Source organism: Petaurus breviceps, unplaced genomic scaffold (assembly GCF_028583685.1).
Source record: "Petaurus breviceps papuanus isolate PSGF00001 unplaced genomic scaffold, PetGlider_PUasm1.0 208, whole genome shotgun sequence".
NCBI lineage: Eukaryota > Metazoa > Chordata > Mammalia > Diprotodontia > Petauridae > Petaurus > Petaurus breviceps.
In genome coordinates this window covers 11062982-11084759 of record NW_027185852.1, presented here as the reverse complement: position 1 = coordinate 11084759, position 21778 = coordinate 11062982, and the positions used below count along the sequence as shown (strand labels likewise).

Genomic DNA, 21778 nt, shown 5'->3' with positions numbered 1-21778 from the left:
CTCTCTCTCTCTCTCTCTCTCTCTCTCTCTCTCCCCCCCCTCTCTTCCTCCCCCCTGTCTCCCTCCTTTCTCTCTCTCCTTTCTATCTCTCCTCTCTTCTCTCTCCTCTCTCTCTCCATCTCCTTCTTTCTCCATCTCTTGCTTTTTCTGTTTGTTTTTATTTCTGTAAATCTGTTTCTCCCCCTTCTCTTTTCCTCCCTCTCTCTTTATCTCTATTTCTTTTTCTTTGTTTCTTCATGCTTCCTTCTCCCACTTCTTCCATCCCTTTCTCTGTCTCTCTCCCCCTTTCTCCATCTCTGTCTCTCAAACACATATATTGAACGGATGGACAGACCACAGACAGACAGATTCTCGCCTTGGTTTATAGAATCATTCCAATCAGATGGTTCTGAATCTGCCTTCCAGGCAGAGGCAGTGTGGAGAAAGGGGAAGAGCATTGGTTCTTAAGTCAGGAGACCTGGGTTCAGATCTCATCTCTGATACTTACTACCTGTGTGACATTGGGCCATTCCCTCCCTGGGCCTCAGTTTCTTTATCTGGAAATGAAAGGATGAAGTTGGATTTGAAGTTCTTAACCAGGAGTCTGTGAACTTTAGAACCCACTTGATAATGTTGTAAGAACCCAGATGATCATGTTTTCCTAGAGTCTGTTTCCTTTGTAATCATATCATTTGATTGATACCTATGTGCTGATTCAGGACCCTGGGCTTCACCAGTCTGTGGACACGGCCCAGCCCCTGGGAGAAGGGCTAACTCCAGCCTTTGGCTGTATGATCCATAGCTGCCATCTGGAGAGGGGATCTCAGGATCACAGGCTGCAGCTTGGGTGGACCTCCACTACACAGGCCATCCCTACACCTGAACCCAATGCTTCTCTTCAATACCCAGGTGGCACTCTTCAGGAGGGTGCTGGGAGGCTAATTCAGAGCCCTCCATTCCTAGATTGTAGGATTCAGAGCAGGAAGGGGGTCTCCTAGGGGTCATCTGACATTTTTTCAGAGGAATAAAATTGGGCTTTGCGAGGGAATGGGGCTTGCATAGCATCACCCAGGGTAAATGGCAGAGCCAGGACTTGGACCCGGGTCCTTTGACTCCAAGACTTTTCACGACAGAGCTCCATGCTCTGTTTGCTTTCATCCACCAAGACCTCTTGAGTAACTGGGGCCTGTTATGCTAACCTCAAAGCAAATTCCGGTTTAAAAAAAAAAGCGCAGATTGACCCCAGATGTTCATCATTGAAAACAGATAGATCAGCAGATGACTGAATTCCTATAAAACAACTCCAGGAAAAAGGCTGCTCACCAACCTTCAGTGTTCCCAGGTAGAGACAGTGCTAGGCTTGGAGGCCACTTTCTGGGCACGTGACCTTGGGCGAATTGTTCCCGTCTTTGGGTCCCAGGCTCCTTCTCTGAGCAAACTTCTCAGGTCTCTTTCAGCCCCAACACCCCATCATTCTGCTGCCTGACCCAAGGTGAACAATAGACACAGTTCAATGAATAGAGAGAGGGCCTCACTTAAATCAGGAAGCCGAGGGTTCCAGTCCTCTTCTGGGACATATAGGCGTGTGATTCCAGGCTGTTTTACCTCCTGTCCCAGACAGTTCTCCAAGAGAGACGGCAAAGTTACAGATCAATAAGAGGGATAATCATAGCAATAATAGGTGGAATTTATACTGCCCCTCAAGGGTGCAGAGCACTTCCCATATGTTAGCCTCCGGCGTCCTGCCAACTGCTCTGGGAGGCAGGTGCTTTATTATACCCATTTTACAGGTGAGCAGACTGAGGCATGGAAGGATGAGCTAGCCTTCCCAGGGTCTCCCAGCTAGTGTCTGAGACAGATTTTGAGCTCAGGTCTTCTGTGCTCTGTGCACTCTGGTGCCACCTAGTGGTCGATCGACGTGTACTTACTAAGTTCCTATTCAGGGTCAGACACCATCCTAGGCACTGTGGATAGAGGTGCAATGAATGGGGGTGGGGGGTGATAGAAGTGCATGGTAGGAAGGTGGTTGGGATGAAGCATGACCAGGAGAGGGATGGGGTACGTAGTGGGCATCCACCCAGTAGGACAGCATGGCCCCGGGGGCAGGACTTCCAAAGTGGCTTCCTAGTCTGGCTTGGAGATAAAGCATGGCTTGTGGTTTTTAGCAGATCTGCTTACATTGGTTTAGGGAACTCCCAACTCTGCCCCTCAGAGAATCCACAGAGGTTTTGAATTTGCCCAGAATCTCACATCCAGTCCAGCACCTGAACCCAGGGCTTCCTGAGTCTGAGGGCATCCCCTCCATCCTCTATGTCCCCTGGCACATAGCGAATGCTTAAATGCTTGGTGCTTGATTGAGTTTATAGTCAACCAAGTCAAGACACTTGCTCAGCTTCCTCCAGCAGCCAGGGTAGCTGGGAGGTCAGAGAAGATAAAGTGGCTAGTTTGGGGGAAGGGCAGAGACCCAGGGCTGAGGATTGGCACACCAGGAACCACAGAAAAACAGCTGAATGTCAAATCTGGGAGGGTACGGATGGTTTCGTGTTTACTTTGAATCTCACTTGCCCAGCCCAGTGCCAGACACAGAAATGCTTGTGGATTGATAGAAGGAGACTGGAGATTCAGGAGGAAATCCCAAGGCAGAAAGAATTGGCCAGCAATGTTCTACTTGTATGTTTCACAGGCCTATCTATGTCTCTACGGTTCGACCCCAGTCAAAACACATCGTTGTCATCATGGACCACGGTGCCTCAGTCACGGAAACCCAGCTTCAGATCGCCAAGGATGCGGCTCAGGTCATCCTCAGTTCCATCGACGAGCATGATAAGGTGATCCTTCTTTCCGTCCATGTCCACTGGGCTCTGGGGGTCCATCCAAAGCACATTCTGATCCTTGGAAGTTTGCAGATGGTTTTTAATTATTTTAATCCTTCTTTGGAACAGTCCGTGGAAAAAGATATTTTCCAGCTCTTTGAGCATTGGGTCTTAAACCCTGGCAGGGTCTGGTTTGTGGGTCCAGCCTTGTGTTTAACACCCTGCCCACGTCTTGTGGTTACTCTCCTCCATGAAAAATGGGCTCCCTCATCTTGTTGGTTGTATATGTCAATATTAGGAGTTAGGGAAAGTGTGTGTGTGTGTGTGTGTGTGTGTGTGTGTGTGCGTGTGTGTGTGTGTGTGATTCCTGTGGCCACTTGCACCTTTGCTCCAAGATGAATGTGATGGGAGGAGCAGGGGTTGAATTGTTCTAACCTCTGCCCTCACACAGATGTGCTCACCTAGAGCTCACCGTGATCTGCCAAACCAAACACTACATCGATTTGGCTTTCCCACTCCAGGGCTCTGTTTCCTTTTCCAAATGACAGAATAGCATCTGAACACAGAGCTAGCTGATTTTTCTTTATGTGAAATACACTTGCTGGTTTTCTGTGACTTGTGCTGGTTATTTTTTTTAATTGTGCATGAACTTTACATCACTGAATTCCCCTGGGAACAGAGGTTGGAGCCCCCTCCTGTGCCCCTTGCCACCTCACACAGTCCATTCCTGGTCCGACAGATCGGTGCTTCCAGCATTTCTTTGTCCCTAGTTGTGAGTTTTTAAGATTTGTAGAAATATCTCCCTGAGCTTTGTCATTCCGGGAATTCTGGTGTGTGCAGAATTTAATATAAATGGTGAGGTGAGTCCATGTTTGACTCGCTTCTTCTCTCCTAAGATCTCTGTGCTAACGGTGGCAGACACCGTGAGGACCTGCTCCCTCGATCAATGCTACAAAACGTTCCTGTCTCCGGCCACCAGCGAGACAAAAAGAAAAATGTCGACCTTCGTCAGTAGCATCAAGTCGTCCGACAGCCCGACCCAGCATGCTGTGGGCTTCCAGAAGGCCTTCCAGCTGATCCGAAGCACCAACAACGGCACCCGTCTCCACTCCAGTAAGTGATCGCATAGCTGGACACGCGCTCAGCTTCTCTGGGAGAGTTTTTGCCAAAATGAGGTCGCCCAGGAGAGAAATCCAGGGTCTGGCCTCGATGGCCATTTCCCAGGCATGCATGTCCCAGGTAGGGCAGGCCACCCCCTCCCCAGTGTTCCATATTTGTGGCTGGATCTGTGTCCTGTTCCCCTTCTGTTACTCTGACTCAGGCGCCTTATGATGGGCATGAGATGAAATGGACCTGCATCACTTCCCAGGGCCTCAGCCAAATCCTTCTAATGCTGATTGTCAGCCTGGAGGCTCTTGGCCCGGGCCTCCAATCACGCATGCGCACAGAGAGATTAACGAGAGCCCCTCCATCCGATTTTACATTCCCCTCTCCAGCAGTCGCAGGCGTGAATGTGAGACGATAAATACACAAAGGTGCGTGCCTTGAATTTTCACTTATTAGAGACCAGCTGGGATTCAGCTGTGTGGGCTGACTTAGAGAAGGGATCTGCAAAACACGGGAGGGCACGCCAGAAAGCTGTTATTGTTGGAAAACCCATCCGGACAATTTCTGTAACAAAAGTAGGGGGATTGAAGGGGGTGTTGTGAGAAATACACGATCCTTCTACTGGGAAAAACTGGGAGGAAACTGCTGTGTTCGCTCCTCACTCTCCCTGTGCTGAGAGCCCCAGGGCTGGAGCTCAGCCCAGGCTCCACCCGTGTGTGGAAAGGACAAAAAGGAGTCAGAGGACCCGAGTGCAAATCCTGCCTGTAGTGCTTGCTTCTACTGTGGCCTTGGGCAAATGAGTGAACCTCCTCGGGCCTCAGGTCCCTAATGTGAAAAATAAGGGACTTGGGCAAGATGGTCTCTGAGGTTCCCCCTGGCTCCTGCTCCAGGATTCCCTCTCTTTCTTGCCTTCTTTTCATGTCCTCTCTTCTTCCCTCCTTTCTTTCCTTCCTTCCTCTATCCTTTCTTTCCTTCCTTCCTTCTTCTCTCCCTACCTCCCTCCTTCCCCTTCTTCCTCTTCCCTTCCTCCTTCTTTCTCTTCTTTCTTCCCTCCCTCTCTTTTTTCCTTCTTTCCTCCTTCCTTTAAGAATTTATTAAGCACCTACTTTCTTTAAGGCATTATGCTAAGACAAAGACAAAGCAGTCCAAGCCCTCCAGAAGCTTGTAGTTCACTGGGAGAAGATTTCATCCTAATGAGCTGAGGCCCAGAGAAGCCATGACTTGCCCTGAAGTCACACAGCGGTTAGTGGCAGAGTTAATGTGGGAGTCTGGATCTATGTTTATATATTCTTAGAGGCTGCCTTGCTTTGCTTTCTGTGTCTGAGGCCAGATTTGAACTCAGGAGGAGGTGGCTTCCTGACTCTAGGCCTGGTGCTCTGTCCCCTGCATCACCTTGCTGCCCCATCTAGGCCATGGAGGTACCTCAAACCATATCAAAGAAGAGTGAGTTGAAGGAGCTGGGGATGATTCGCTTGGGAAAGGCCAAGGAAAAACACGATCACTCTTCTCAAATATTTGAAGTTTTTCAAGGATTTGAATTCATAGTCTGCTTTGGCCCAGAGGGGAGAATAGGACTAAAAGGGGAGAGGGGTTTAGGAAGGCCAATCACTAAGTGCTTATTACATGCCTACTGGGTGCCAGGCATAAAGTACCTACTATGCTAAGCACTAGGGATACAAAGAAATGTCAGAGACAGTCCCTGCTCTCAGGGAGCTGATGGGGAAGACAACACACAAATAGCCATGTTCAAACAAGAAGTCTACAGAATAAAAGCGGTGGTCACCAACAGAGGGAAGACCCCAGAATTGAGGAGGAAGAGGACAGAGAGCCTTCCAGGTGTGGAGGAGAGCCAGGAAAATGGCTGCAGTGAGAAGATGGCATGTTTTCTTTGAGGAGCAGCAAGGCAAGCAGTGTCTCTGGAGTCAGGGAGGATGGAGGAGGCAGGTTCTAAAGGTCTTTGAACACCAGAAGATTTTATGTTTGATCCTGGAGGGGCTAGGGAGCTCCTGGAGTTTATTGATTAAATAAATTGAAGACATGGTCAGACTGTGCTGTGGGAAGATCACTCCGAGAGCTGAGTGGAGGGCTGAAGGGGAGAGAGCAAACAGGAGGTTACTGCAATAACCCAGGAGCGAAGGTTTCCATCAGAGTGGTGGTGTGTCAGAGGAGAGAAGGGGACGGAGCAGAGAGGTGTTACCGAGGTGAAGTCGACGGACTTCAGTGCCATGTTGGATGCGTGGGGAGAGATGGTGAGGTTGGAGTCTGGGGGGCTAGGAGGGGGTGGGCTCTCAATAGTAATAGGAAGTCTGACCCTGGATTCAAATCCACCTTCTGCCTGTGGGTGGGAGGCAAAGACAATGAGTTCAGTTTTGAACATAGTGAATTTCAGATACAGACTTATTCATAACTAGAACAGCCCAAATACAGTGGAGAGCCTCTGGTGGCAGGGGCTTCCTTTCCTTGCAGTTGCTTGGATGGAGAGCATTGCAGGCATCCCAAGGACTGGTCTTATTCTTTAGGTTCCATACATAGACTTTGACTAAATGGCGCTTCTCTCGTATGTGTATGCACACTCCCTCTCCACCCCTTTTTCCTTCCTTTTTCTCTCTCTCCACTCCCGTCTGTGTTGTTGTTTGTTTCAGTCATGTCCAACTCTTTTTGACCTGTTTAGGGTTTTCTTGGCAAAGATCCTGGAGTGGTTTGCCATTCCCTTCTCCAGCTCATTGGACAGATGAGGAAACTGAGGCAAATGGGGTTAAGTGACTTCCCCTGGGTCACATAGCTAGTGAGTGTCCAAGGCAGAGTTCGGGTCTTCCTGACTCCAGGCCCAGAGCACTGCCCGCTGCACTACCCAGCTGGCTTATAGTTGATGGTTGCAGAACCTACATGCTCCTTATTCTCTGTGAATCTGGGAAATGCCCTGGGGAAAAAAAATACATGTGCTTGGCTGGTGACCAGATCTCTGGGTTTCATTTGACTTTGATGCATGAGTCTTACTATGAAGGGGGTGTAGGAGGTGGGGGGAGCAGCTTGCTTTCTAAACCCAGACCTACTCCCTGGAGGCTTTTCCCCATAACTAGGAGCCCTCTGCAGAGGAGCCTGAGTCCTTCATCCTTATGTCAGCATTTGTGGTGACATCAACAGGCCCCCAAAGAGGGGCTGTGCCTTGAGGGGATGCTCATCTCTCTTTGGGGCCTTTTCTCCTGCTTTACTCTCGAGTTCCCCACAGTACCAGCTTAAAGAGTTCTCTGTATTCCTGAGGTTCCCATATTGGTACTTGGCAGGGTTCATTCAGTCCAGTCAGAATGTGGCACAAGCCCATCCTGTTGGAGAGTAAGATGCCCCTTCCAAAGTCTGTGGGACTGGTTCCCCATCAAAGATAGAGATGCTGCACTCTAACAGCAGAACACTGGATGGGGAGGCAGAAGGCTTGGATTTGAATCCAGAGTCAGATTTCTGACTATGAGGCCTTGGACAGGTCATGCCCTTCTCTGACCCTCAGTTTCCTCACCTCTAAAACAGAGTTTGTCCTTTAAGTCCCTTCTGGATCTAGAAGGATAAACCTATTAATCACCAAGAGATGGTAAAGGTTCTCTTGCTACAAAGAAGTCTCAGAGATGGTAAAGATCCTCTTGCTTCAGAAAAGCCTCATGTAGTCTCCCTGGGGTCAAAGCTGGTGTTCCTGAGGGGATTAATCACATTTCAGGATTTGTTTTAACTCTTCCTCAGCCAGAAAATTTTAGGAGGAATGAAAAGGTAGAAACCTTTTATGTTCAAGGATTTCCTTGCACCAAATTTGACAGAGTGACCACACATCTTAATGAATGAAGCATTAAATGCATTTATTTTTTTTTTGGAGGGCAATTGGGGTTAAGTGACTTCCCAAAAGTCACACAGCTAGTAAGTGTGTTAAGTATCTGAGGCCGGATTAGAACTCAGGTCCTCCTGAATCCAAGGCCGGTGCTCTATTCCCTGCACCACCTAGCCGCCCTCCATATTGAATTCATTTAAAAAGACCTAGGTGTGAATCTTGCTTTATATCCTCTGTGACCATGGACAGGTGGCCTTCACCTGCCTCACCATTCCTGTGAAGGTCAAAGGAGACTGAATATGTCAAGGTCAGGGTTGGCTATCCCTCATCAAAATGTCTTCACAACAGTGAAAACCAGTTGAAACCAATAATTGAGTAGACTTAAAAAAAAGGCAGATGGGTTTAAAAAAAGTGGAATTTACAAAATGAGACTAATCCCAGGGGATTCCTGAGCTTTATTTTTAAGGTAAACATAGCAAGAGGAACAGAGGAACTGCTTCAGTGACAGGAAGAACATGAGAAAGTGAGCTTGTAGGAGGATGGGAAGTAGACACAATCTCTAAACTCATTTGGTTGTGCTTGGCAGAGAAGCTAGAAAGAAACTGGGACAGAAAGAATTTTCCTTCTAGGAAGAAACTGAGGAACAGGGAAGTCAGGCAGTCAATAAACATTTATTAAGCTTCTATTTCTGTGCTAAGTGCTAGAAATAGAAAAGAAAATGAAACACAATCCTTTACATTCAAGGAGTGTATTATCTAAGGGGGGAAGTTAACACATAGAAAGAAGCTGAGAGGTGGAGGGAGAGGTTGCCAGCATGGAAGCCTGATGATCACATCCAGAGGAGTGCAGGCAGGGGGGGAATGAAGATATGGCTGGCATGAATGCCTCCTTAAATGGGGAGTGTCAAGGTAGAGCTCTTCACCCCCAGCCTCTTCAATCAAAGGCACAGGAGGGGGCTGATAGGTGAGTTCCAGGACTTAAGTAATCTTGCAGGATGATGCAGTTCCTGGCCATGATGGAGAGGTCTATACAGGTTTCCATCAAGGAGGAAATTAAGGCCCAGAAGAACTGAATGTCTTGACCAGAATCCCAGAGCTAGCAAGTGTGGGAGTTGTGTTTCAAATTCCTGTCTTTGGACTTGAAAATCAGAGTTCTCTTGACTCCACTCTGTTGCCTCTGATAGTTGGCAGCCTGTCAGTGAAGGAATAAAGAGGACCATTGACAATAGAGCACATTCTATTAACTACTAAGCAATCAGAGCACAACAGCCTGACATTGGTCTGGAGGCATTCAGCGGAGCCCTTAACCATTCAATGGTCCTGCCTCAAACAGAACATTAAGTGATTGTCATGATCACAGCCTGTCAGAGCTGGAAGGAACCTCAAAGGCCAACCAGTGCAACCAGGAGCTGAACCTGATTCCTAAGTAAGGTATCCCTGACACATCAGCATCCAACTTTTGCCTGCATACCTCCGGTAAATGACAACTCATTGCCTCCTAAGGCATATGTATCATTCCACTTAGGATAGCTCTAAGTATTAGCTTCTCTTTAGATCAGTCTGGAATCTGGAGTCGGTGAGATTTTTTTTTTTGCTACTTTTTTATCTAAACGTATCTTCTTCATTTAATCAGTAATTTTAATGACCCTAAGTCATTGAGAAAATTTTAAATCATATTGAAATCTGTTGAAGAAGGCAGGGAAGTATGGGATGCATTTTAGGAAGACTTTATTAAAACTAGTCTAAATGTAATGAAGCATAATACCCCCAAAGCCAGCTTTGATTACCTGGAAAATTCACTTATTTAAAACATTCCCTGAAGATTTGTGATAAATGCGGTATTGTTGTATATGATGGCCATTAGAACTAAAAGGAAGATGGAGGTAAGATAAGAAAGTTACATAAGGATCATTAAAGGAATGGGGAATATTTATCCTGGAAAAGAGGAGACAAAGGGAGGGAGGAAGTGAACACTTTTCACATATCTAAAGAGCTATCTCATGGAAACAGAATTAGAATTTTTCAGTTTGGCCCCTAGAGGGAGGATCCAAGGGTAATAGGAGAAAGTTCTCAAGAGGCTGCCTTAGGCTTGGTATCAGAGAAAACTTCCAACTAATTGGAGCTGTCCAACAGTAAATGGACTGGCTTATCAAGTGGTGGTTTCTTGGAGGTCTTCAGGTACAAGCTGGGTGGGACTATTCACCAGCCATATAGTAGTGGCGATCCCTTTGTGGTTGAACTAGATGGCCAACAAGGCCCCCTCCAACTCTCGAATTCCATGATTGTGTAAGAATGGAAACAATAGGTGAGAGATAATAGCCTATAATATTATCAATCTTGAACTGGAAAAGAGCTCATAAGCCATAGAGTACAACCCCCTAATTTTGCAAATGAGGCAACTGAGGCCTGCAGAGGTAAGGTGACTTATCCAAGGTCACACGGGGAGTGTGTGGCAGAGCTGAGATTAGAATCCAAGTCTGCTGATTCCAAGTCCACTGTGTTTTCCTCTATGAGGAAACTAAGGCACAGAAGGATTATATGATTTGCCATAAAAATGATCTGATTGATCCAGGCTTTGGATCTAACCCTTGCTGACTCCAAACCCAGCTCTCTATCAGAGGGAGGCTCCAGAATGAATGGACATGTAACATCTGATTTGTGTGTCTTTGTTTAGATACAGACATGGTCATCATTTACCTGTCAGCGGGAATTACATCGAAAGAGTCCTCAGAAGAAGACAAAAAGGCAACGCTCTGTGTCATCAATGAGGAAAACAGCTTCCTTAACAACTCAGTCATGATCCTTACCTATGCCCTCATGAACGGTATGTGATGTCTTCCAGTTTTCCCTCTTTAGATGAAAGTGCTGACCCACTTTTAGAGCTGAGCCAGGACTGTATTCATCTGGCTACTTTTGAAGTAGAAGAAAACCAAGCGAGTTCTTGACCAAGAAAATCCCCTCCTCCCATTTTACAGTTTTCCATGATGTCACCCTCGAGCCTAGCACAGTGCCTGACACTTAGTAAGTACTTAATAAAGCACCTACTAATGATGGATTCATTGATCTTGGTGATTGATTGGATGCTGCTCCCAGAACCCTCCTTTTCCTACTGAGTCCTGTCATTTGCATATTCACTGTATCCTTGGGGGTGGGGGAGAAGACTGATTTGGAATTAGAAGACCAGGAATGGAATTGTGGCATTGCGTTTTGTTACCTGTGTGACTTGTGACATCTCACTGACCATGTGTAAAATGAGGGAGTTGACTGGATATTCTCTATTCAGGCTCTAGATTTGGACATGGAAATCATCATTTGCTTCCTGTAGTACTTCGTGTCACATGGGTACTCTTCACTGTTGAATGCTTCTGGGCTCTCCTGTCATTTCCTGTCACTCCTTCTACCCGGCTTACTTTTCTTCTAACAACCATCTCAGGATGCTCTTTCCCCCATCCTTATGACAAGCTCCATCATACTAGAACAATAATGTTGTTCATCTTTCCTTTTCAAAGAGGACTAAGGGCTTCATGAGGGTGATGCCTTGACATGTACGTGAATTGGATTGAAGTGAGGCAGAGCTAAAAGGATCCCAGAAGGATGCGTGATCAGAAAAAGAAGTAGCTTAGTTCTAGGAGCAGAAGCACGGGTGGGCTTGGCCGCTCTTTCCATTGGCTTCCTTGCAATGCTGAGAGATCGAGAAGCAGGCCTCCCCCTGGGCCTTTGGATGGACTCTGAGCAGGAGTGATGCCTTCTCACCCTAGGCAAGTTGTTCCCAGGTCCTTCTATCAGTTGGAATTCCCACGCTGATCAGATCACAACTTACCCAAGTGAGCGGCGGGGCCAAATTACTTACTGGCTGACGAAAGAAATGAAAAGGAATGTGTAGGTTCTCTATTGTATCTGGGCATCTTTGTCCATGAGCAGCTACATACAACTTCCACACAGGGTATCCCCAAATTCTTAATGGAGTCTTAAGTGTTACAGGATTAACTTTAAGAAGTTAAAATGATAACCTGACATTAATAAAGAGCTTTAAGATTTGTAAAGTACCTTATATCCATTATCTCAACTGATCCCCATAGTGACCCTGTGAGCTAGGTACCACAGGTTATCACTCCTATTTTACAGATGAGGAAACTGAGGCTCCACAATGCAAAGTAATTTATTTGAAACCACACAACAAGTGTCAGAGGTGGAATTTAAACCTTGGTCTCTCTACTCCATGACTGGCATTCTTTCCCTTATATTATTCTGTCTCTCTAGAAATTTCTATATAAAAGCAAAAACAAAAATAAATCTACTGCAAGTTTCCCTCTAGCCATTGAAATCATTAAGGAGATTAGGCAAAATCTTTGTTTAAAATCATTTGTGGAATCTCACTAGTGACTCCAGGCTTTTGAATTTGTTTACAGTGGTGCCTTATGTGAACAGTTCCTAATGCTTTGACCATGTTCCAACAACAGCAAACTTAAAAAAAAAGAAAAAGAAATTTTATTAAATTTCGTCCTGTACTATAGATTGCAGATGTTTGCAGAACAATGTAGCTCAGTATACCTAAATCCTTCCCAGAGTTTGAAAAACCCTGTAAATTTAAAAGACACATGCTGAGTAAATCCCATTCAGTATTCTCCCTGTGCCAAGGGTGAAAAATCATTTTTCATTGGAATGTCCCAAAAGCAATAGTTTATGGTGATTCCTCAAGGCAATACTATATTTTATATATAGATTTTTTAAAGATTAAAGCAATGAGGGAAAGAAATGAAAATAAAAGCTTCTAGAATAGTAACAATAATATAGAAGCTATGATAGCTTGGTTTTCGGTCTGCCTTGGTAGGCATTTTCACAACAGGAGCTCCCTACACCAAGGTAGACCCAGGTCTGGAAATGATGATGATGATATAGAATCAGAGTGAAAAGGGTCCTCTCAGGCATTTAGCACAACCCATACTTGAAAAAGAATCCTCTCTACTATATTCCCAACAAATGGCTAACTATCCTTGACCCAAAGGCCTCCAGGGAGGGGGAACCCACTAAATCATGCCTCTTTCTTCTTTTGCTCATCTTTGTTCTGGCCTCTGAGGTCAAACAGGAGAAGTCGAACCCCTCCTGCTCACGATGGACTTTCAGGTACTTGAAGGCCTCCTGTCTCTCTCCCCATTCCCCAGTCTTCTCTTCTCTAGGCTAAAGAGCCCAAATTCTTCCACCTGCTCCTCCTGTGCCATGGATTCAGGGGCTTTCCCCATGCTGATTGCCTTCCTCTGGACACACACTAACTTCTTTCACTGGAGTGTTGGGAAGTGAGCATAGTACTAGATGGGGCCTGATTGGGGTAGAGGAATGCTATCAACTCCTAATTCCTGGCAGTTGGATCTCTCTTAATGTAGCCCAAGATACATGGGCTTTTTAGTGGCCAGATTATGGTTCTGACTCACACTGAGCTGACAGTTCACCAAAAACCAAACAAACAAGCCAAAACAAATGAACCATTCTCAGAAAAATTGGTGTCTAACCAGGCCACCCCTGTCTTGAACTGATTAAATTGATTGTATTTTTTAACCCACGTATGTGTGTGTGTGTACACATACACACACACACACACATATATATGCACATATATTTGTGTATACACACACAAATATACACATCCCTATTAAATGTCATCTTATTCAATATATCTCAATGCTCAAGCCTGCCAGATTTTTTAGAATCTTGATTTTTTCATCCAAGATATTAACCGTCTTCTCATCTTTGTATCATTTGATGAGAAAGCCATCTGCATGCATATGACCCATATGCAGAAAGCACTTAACAAACATTTGTTGATTGATTGATTGTTCATTCCAACCTTCAGAAATGGATAAAATTGGGGCGGCTAGGTGGTGCAGTGAGTAAAGCACCGGCCCAGAGTCAGGAGGACCCGAGTTCGGTTCTGGCCTGAGACACTTAACACACACACACACACACACACACAAAACTAGGCTGTAGCCTTGGGCAAGTTACTTAACCCCAATTGCCCTCCAAAAGGAAAAAAAAATGGACAAAATGTTCCACAATAGAAGCAAGTGCCAATCCCTGAAGCACACCACTGGAGACCTCCTTCTAGGTAGGCATCATACCATCATGATTCTTATTAGGGCCAGCCTTTCAACTGAATCCAAATCCATCAAATTGTACTATTGACCAACTTACATCTCTCCATCCTTTCTGTAAAACTAGTATAAGAGGCTTTACCAAATTTTTGTTAGAAATCTAAGTAAACTATACACACAGAATTCCATCAATATCTCAATTGAGAGAGAAGGGGGTGTGAAGGAAGAAAAGAAGGAAAGATGGTGGAGGGGAAGTTTATGTGATAATTTTGTTGTACATTTGAAAAGAATAGCAAATGTTACATAATAGATCTGCAGTTTCATATACAATCATCTTTTTATTATACTATATTATGGAAATGCTTGTTTTATTCCATAAATTAAATAAAATAAATAAAATAAAATTAATAAAAAAATGAAAAAAAAGAAAGACAAAGAAATAAAGAGATAAGAAAAGATAGAGGTTCTAGTCCTACTCACAGTGCATACTGGTTGTGGGACTCTATCAAGGGACCTAACCTCCCAGGGATGTAGCCAACTCTCCAAGAGGGTAAGTCATAGAGCCGACACTCCCTTGCATTAATAGAGGGAATTTCTCCAGGTAGGTATTGCCTATACCCACAAAATCACAGGGCCAGTTCCTATCCTTTTCCCTATAAAAACAAAAAAAGAAAAGAAATACAGTGAGCCTGTCAAATGACCTGTTCTTGAATAAGTGATTACCCTGGCTCTTTGTAATCACAGCTTCTCTTTTAGATACTTACCAACCATCTTTTTAATAATATATCCTATAACTTTACCAGAAATTGAAATCACTTACTGGCCTAAAGTGTAGAGATTCTGGTTTCTTCCCTTTATTTTTGAAATTTAGAATAAAATGTACTCATCTATAGTCTGACTGTATAGAATTTTTCTCATTTTAGATGATTCCCTAACTCATGATGGAAAATGCTATCCATCCAGAGAAAGAACTATGGAGTCTGAATGCAGATCAAAGCAGACTATTTTCACTTTTTTTGTTTTCTTTCTTACCCATGGTTTCTCTCTTTTGTTCTGATTCTTCTTTAACAACATGACTAATGTGGAAATATGTACATCAAATGATTGTATATGTATAGCCTACATCAGATTGCTTGCCATCTTAAGGAGGGGAGAGGGCAGGGAAGTAGAAAACAATTTGGACCTCAAAATCTGATAACAGTGAATGTTGAAAACAAATAAATAAATATAAGTTGATTCTCTAGAATACAAAAGAATCTTTCATTCAAACAGTGGTGATTTTGACTCAACAATCCAATGAACCTGTTCTTTCAATAATTGAGGCTACAGTTCATCTACATCTGCTGACCTTAATTCATCAAGGACACTTACATGGTCTCTGACTCTCTTCTTACTTATCTTGGGTATATTGATGCCTATTTCCTTGGCAGACAGAATTGAAATAAGCTGTAAGTAGTCTGGTTCCTCTATTGCCCCCCTCCACATCAAGCAGGGGGCCCCCTCTCCCTTTTTCAATCCTCATTCTCACCTCGCTGTGAATCTCGGCTCTCCTAACCCTGATCTTAGGGTACCAAGCCATCAATCAGGAAGAGTTTATTAAACACCTGCTATATGCTAACTGTGGTGTGGGGTGCTGGGGATAGAGAGGCAGAAGCAAAACAGGGAGCTTACATTCTAGTGGGGGAGATAGCATATATATTGGCAAGGACTGATGTGCATTTATTATATTCCCCAATAATATATCCAGAATATATGTATGATGCTGCATTCAGAGGGAGGGAGGCCAATAGCCACTGTGGGAGGAATTGGGATTGGGTAAAAGGTGGTCCTTGCTCCTTAAAGGAAACCAGAGACCCCGAGAGACAGAGGTAAAGATGGAGTACATTCCTGGCATGACAGGAAACCAGCTCAAAGGTGTGGGAATGGGAAATAGAGCAGCAAGTCGGCTAGTGTGGCTAGATCATAGAATACATGGAGGAAAGTAATGTGGGAAAATCCTTAAAAAGGCAGGAAGGAGCCGAGTGTGCACAAGAGTATGTTTTCGACTGATTGCCAGTCTTTTTAGATATTTTATCTAATTTTTATTATTGTCACTTGCTTTAGCTTATTCATTTTAGAACTGAAAGAATGCCATTTGTGTGTATTTTTAGCTTTAAAGCAGGATGCTGCCCTAAGACCTTTGGGACACCCTATACTCCCCCACTATTAAACAAGCCATATTATAACAACTACAAGAAAGGAAAGTGGGGTGGGGAGAGGGCAGTTCAGGAAAACTAACCCATAGTTTGCCTCTGTCAGATGATGTATATGCTCTTCTTTCCTCATTGTCTCCCACTTCTACAGCAAAGGGAGGGAAAGCCGTTAGTTGAACTTTTCCCTGGTGGCTCTGACTTTTGCTTCCTGAGCTTCCTGCATTATCCACTTCAGTCCCTTGAGAGAACTTCCATTTTCTGTCTTTGTTCTTGTTTCCCTTGGTGTCTTCCAAATTTCACTGGGCTGACTTCTCTGTTCATAAAATACTACGCCATCCTCTGAAGACTTTCAATGTGTTTTCCCCCAAACCAAGGAGCATGTTAGAAATCTGGGAATTCCCTTGACTATGCATATTTGTAACGATGCTTCGGTTTATCTTGCTCCTTGATGGCAGGGACTGTCTTTGTATTTGTATTTCCAGTGCTTAGCACAGGGTCTGACACACAGGGAGGTCCTTACTTAAAAAAAAATGCTTGTTGACTTGACTTTTCTTGCTTTCTCAGTGGGGAATTGGGGGGGGGGGGTGAGAGGGAGAAAGCAGATTTTCATACAGATAAAAATATTAAAAACCTAAGATGGAGTACACAGTTCTTCCTAAGATTCCCCTCATTTTCAGGTTGGCACCTACTTCCTCCCTGTTGATGAGGAATCAGATCCATAATAGAATGTTTCTTTGTTGATTCATCCACCTTTTGAGGGATGCCTCATTAGGGCCAGGGTTAAAATGAGTACCAGTTCTGCTTTTGGTAATGATGGGGCTCTCATGGGCACTGGATAATTGAAGTTTACTATTACTGTTTGACACTGCCTCTGTTGGGAACAGGCTTATGACCTGTATCCTGAACTCCTTGCCTTTCCTCTACAAGTGGTCTATAGTATACACTGAAGACAGAATCATGCAGATTCCTCCTCCACTGATCTGCACACATGTGTTCATTACCCTAGGTTTCTTCTCATCAGAATACTTTCTTAGTATATAATATTACTCTTCCCTTGGGGCGGCTTGGTAGCACAGTGAGTGAAGCAGTGGCCCTGGAGTCAGGAGGACCCGAGTTCGGTTCCGGCCTCAGACACTTAACACTGCTCCCCCCTCCTCCCCACACACACACAAGACTAGCCATATAACTTTGGGCAAGTTACTTAACACTAATTGCCCTCCAAAAAAAGGTTAAAAAAATATTATTACTCTTCCCTTTCTTATCCCATTTCATTTGAAAAATAAATACCCTCTAGAACTGTATTCCAGTTATAGGTGGTTTTCATCCCACCAAGTCTAGTGGTGCTTACATAAAGTCAAGATTGCCTCCTTGCCTTAAGGTATCTTATTCATCTTGCTTGTTTTCTGTACTTTGTGTATTTGTTATTAACATTTGAGACCACAAGTCCCACTACTGAATTCTCTCTTAGACCGTGTTACTTGGGAACATCTGCATATCTTAACTGTTACTCTTCCTACAGTGTATCTCCCCTCCATGGAGTCTTACTTGATGGATATACATCGACAGTTTCTTTTTCCTTTTCCTGTCCTTTTCCTTTCCATCTATAACCCTTTTGATTAGATACGGAAAACACCAGAAAAATATGTTGTTGCGAAAAAGACACAAGACAAATACACAGTTATCAGTTACCAGACAAACACTCTGTTACCAAAAGACACCAAACAAATACATTGTTACCAAAAAGATACCAATACACAATTACCAAAAAACAGCAGATAAATACAGTTACCAAAAATATACCAAATACAATGTTACCAAAGACATCGGTGAAATGCACCTTACCGAAGACACCAGTCAAAATACCTTGTTGTTTAAGGGTTGGGTATTCCCGCCAGGATCTGGTCATTCTTATATTAAACAGAACTTGAATAACCCAAAGCTGCTTCTCAGGTACCACCTTGTTAAAGAGCTGTTTGCTTCCTAAATCAGCTTTTGCATCCTCGCCTTTGGTGGGCAGCAGTGATGTCAGTATTTTTGCCCCTACAGATTCCAATCTTTCCAGGGATTTCAGAGTCTTTGACAACACTTTCTAGGTTTCTTCTTGCAGCATTTTATGTGTTCATATGGATCACCAGAATTGAGTAGTCATCTTCCTTTTTGGGGAGCTCTCTCTGTCTGTCTGTCTGTGTCAGATACCAGAGGAAGAACAGGAAGACAGGGAGATCTCTCTCTGTGGTTGTAATCAGGTCAGCAAAAAACTGCTTCTGTACTCCTCAGCAGGGATTCACCAACCACTACTGGCTTGTCCCTCTTCTTCTGACCTATACTGGATAATGAATCCCTTGACACCACCCCTGGATCTAGTTTCTCATTCCTTGGAGAACAGGCAGTTGCTCCCTCCTCAGAGACTCCAGTGCTCCCCTCTTCAGAAAGAACCTCTCTTTTAATTGTTTAGCCCAGGGAAATAATATAATAACAACTCACATTTATGTAACATTTAAGTGAAGTGCAAATAATAGCGTCCCCATTATACAGGTAAGTAAACTGACACACTGCAAGGTAAATGACTTGCCCATGATCACATAGTTTGGAAATTCCTGAGGCAGGATTCAAACCCAGAGCTCCTGATGCCAAGTACAGCATTTTAAGTACTGTCTCTAATTATTAGAGACTAAAGAGAGATAGAGACTGGACCTGTGGTTGGCAGAAATTTCTCTGTATGAGCACAGATCTGCACTTGCTCCAAGGTTGTGAATCTTAGTTTCCTGGGAGCACTGAGAAGGAAGATTTCCCAGGAACACCTACTAATATGAGTCAGAGGCAAGATTTGAACCCAGATCTTCCCAGCTGCAGGGCCAGTTGTATCGACTGAAAGACAAGCATGACCCCACTCTATTATTACTACTATTAGAATTATTATCATTACCACTGATATCTCCATCAATAATGCTGCTTGCATGGCTATTACTATTTCTATTAGTACTGTTCTTTCTACACAGAGTTTCTTGGGGAGTGGGGCAGCTCTTCAACTTTTAGAATCCCCTTTCTAATACTTTAAGTTCTTGGGCTGGTTTTCTCCCTGTAGCACCATAGGGCACACTTTCTAAGTAGTATCATTCCCCTTTTACAGTTTAAAAGACTGAGGCCCAGAGAAGCAGTCACTTGCCCAAAGCCCCCAACCAGTAAGCATCAGGACCTAGAATCTCCTGTCCCTATCCCCTCATGTATGCCATTTCTTTCAGCTGCTTCTGACTTTCCCTACTTTCCTTTCAGCTGCTTCTAACTTTCCCTACTTTTGTAAACATAATATTGTTTTTCAATAAGAACAAGGTTTCAGAGACCCAAGTGAAATTATTTATGCCTAAATTGGTTAGGAATTTGTGACAAAAGCCAAGTCACAAACTCAAGTTTGAAAGAATAATATGTCCTGATCCATGTGGAAATTCCATCTTGGAAAGCCCCATGTGGTCTTTCCTTTGTTCCCTCACTTTTTTTTTTATTTCCCATTTGAGAATCATAGATGTCCTCAGATGCTTAGGGTTTGGAGCTGAAAGGGCTTCAGATTCCACTTTGTCCAGGGGCTCTTAATGCTGGGGACACAGATTTCTAAACTTGATTGGAATAAAAGTTAGATTTTTATTTTCACTAATCTCTAACTGAAACTTAGTATTTGCTTCAAATGTTTAAAAATATGGTTCTGAGAAGGGGTCGATAAGCTTTACTAGACCACTTGAAGGGTCCAAGATACCAAAAAGGGTAAAAACCACTAAACTTGGTCCAGCTCCTTCATGTTATAGATGAAGAAACTCAACCCAAGGAGCTCAACAACTTTTGCTGTTCAGTCATTTTTCAGTCCTATTCAGTTCCTTATGAGCTCGTTTGGGGTTTTCTTGGCAAAGAAGCTAGACTGGTTTGTCATTTCCTTCTCTAGCTCATTTATAGACGAAGAAACCAAGGCAAAGAGGGTTAAGTGACTTACCTGGGGTAGGTCAGATTTGAATTCAGGTCCTCTTGACTCCAGGCCTGGCACTTAGCCACTGTGCCACCAAGTTGCTGGTAAGCAACTTATCCAAGGAATGGGATTTGAACCCAGGCCTTCTGACTGCTGGACCAGTACTCTATCCTCAGTACTGAACTGGCTCCCAAGAGTACCTTTATACATAGAAAGATTATCCTTTTGGCCTTTTTCTTCAGGAGAGAAGTTAGCAGTTGGACCTTCAGAAGTCTGATTCTTCTAGGAGCATTTCACAGTTCAGTTTTTTTCTCAAGAGGATCCCTATTACTCATAAACCACAGGGAATTAAATGCAGGTGGGAGAGGAGGAGGAATCCTGTTTTTCATTTTTGTCCTTCGAATTTCCCTTTCAGATGGAGTGACTGGGTTGAAAGAACTGGCCTTCCTGAGAGATCTCGCTGAACAAAATTCCATGAAGTATGGGGTACCTGATCGGACAGCCTTGCCTGTCGTGAAGGGGAGCATGATGGTCCTGAATCAGCTGAGTAACCTGGAGACCACTGTTGGCCGCTTCTATACCAACCTCCCTAATCGAATGATCGACGAGGCCGTTTTTAGCCTCCCTTTTTCTGATGAAATGGGGGATGGTGAGTTTGGAGAAAACCTGACATTGAACAGGCCAAGTTCCTTGATGAACCAGTTCTTTCTTGATGGCTTCCCCCATAATCCCTTAGATGTTGATAATGATGGTGCTAAGAATAACCATACCAAATAATTTCTAAGCTAGATGGATGAGAAGGGGATTCACTGATGTTGATATGGAGCTCCATGGGGAGGTGGGGATACAGGGAATGGTCAAAGCTGTACTTCAGGAAGATCTCTTGGAAAGCTGAGTGGAGAATGCACTGAGACTAGTGGCCAGAAAACCAATCAGCATTTGGTTTGCAGTCGTCTAGGTGTGAGGTGATGAGGGCTTGTACCAGGCGGTGTTAAAGGTGAGGATGGGGCACGTACAAGAGATGATTTAAAAACAAAAGTTAAATCAATTCACCTTGGCAAAAGATTGGATATGGGAGCTGACAGAGAGGGAGGAGTCAAGGCTGAAAATCCAAGGTCTCTATCTGGCTAGCATAGATTAGGGAAGAAGGAAAAGCTCTGAGGGTCACTAGGGGCTGCCTGGGCTTAGAATTGGAAAGATCTCCCATCCCAGGATTTGGAGGCTTTCTTTCCCTTTGGTCTGGTGAGCCCCCATCATATTAGAGAGGAAAGGGGCTGGACAAGTGTCTGAACTGCCTGACTCCTCATGGATGGGGTTGTCTGGAATCATATACCTAAGTCCTCTCAACATTGTGTTTATGAAGTGGATTCTTAATAGCTTTATGTGGTGTCTACAGAGGAAGCAGTCGGTGGGATTGACTCTCATGGGATCCTTTGATTTCATGCAGCCTATAGATGACTGATCTAAGCCTTTGTCAGCCAGCGAGTCTCAGGCCTCCATCTATTGCTAATGCTTTCTCTGTCATGTCCTCCCCCACATCCCTTTTCCCCCCTCAGGTTTGATAATGACAGTGAGCAAACCCTGTTACTTTGGAAACCTCCTCCTGGGGATTGTAGGAGTGGATGTTAACCTGGCTTATATCCTAGAAGATGTGACATATTACCAAGACTCTTTGGCTTCCTATACTTTTCTCATCGATGACAAAGGTAATTAAACACAGCTCAGTAAGACAGGCCTAATGTCCAGAACCAGGGAGGGAAGAGTCCTAACTTCCCCATATCTATCATCCCATCTGTATAACATGCCCTCCCCGATTGTCCCATTGCCTGGCACCCCCTC

The 21778-nt window shown here is 44.2% G+C and overlaps 1 protein-coding gene across 1 annotated transcript in view; it reads left to right on the top strand.

Moving 5' to 3' along the window:
* The window catches only part of LOC138165266 (VWFA and cache domain-containing protein 1), a 244373-nt gene that overhangs the window by 167433 nt on the left and 55162 nt on the right, over window positions 1-21778 (top strand). Inside the window, exons 6-10 of the mRNA XM_069093410.1 lie at window positions 2663-2807; window positions 3689-3905; window positions 10384-10533; window positions 20355-20588; window positions 21496-21645. Coding sequence (XP_068949511.1) covers window positions 2663-2807; window positions 3689-3905; window positions 10384-10533; window positions 20355-20588; window positions 21496-21645 — 896 coding nt within the window. The remainder of the gene's footprint in view (window positions 1-2662; window positions 2808-3688; window positions 3906-10383; window positions 10534-20354; window positions 20589-21495; window positions 21646-21778) is intronic.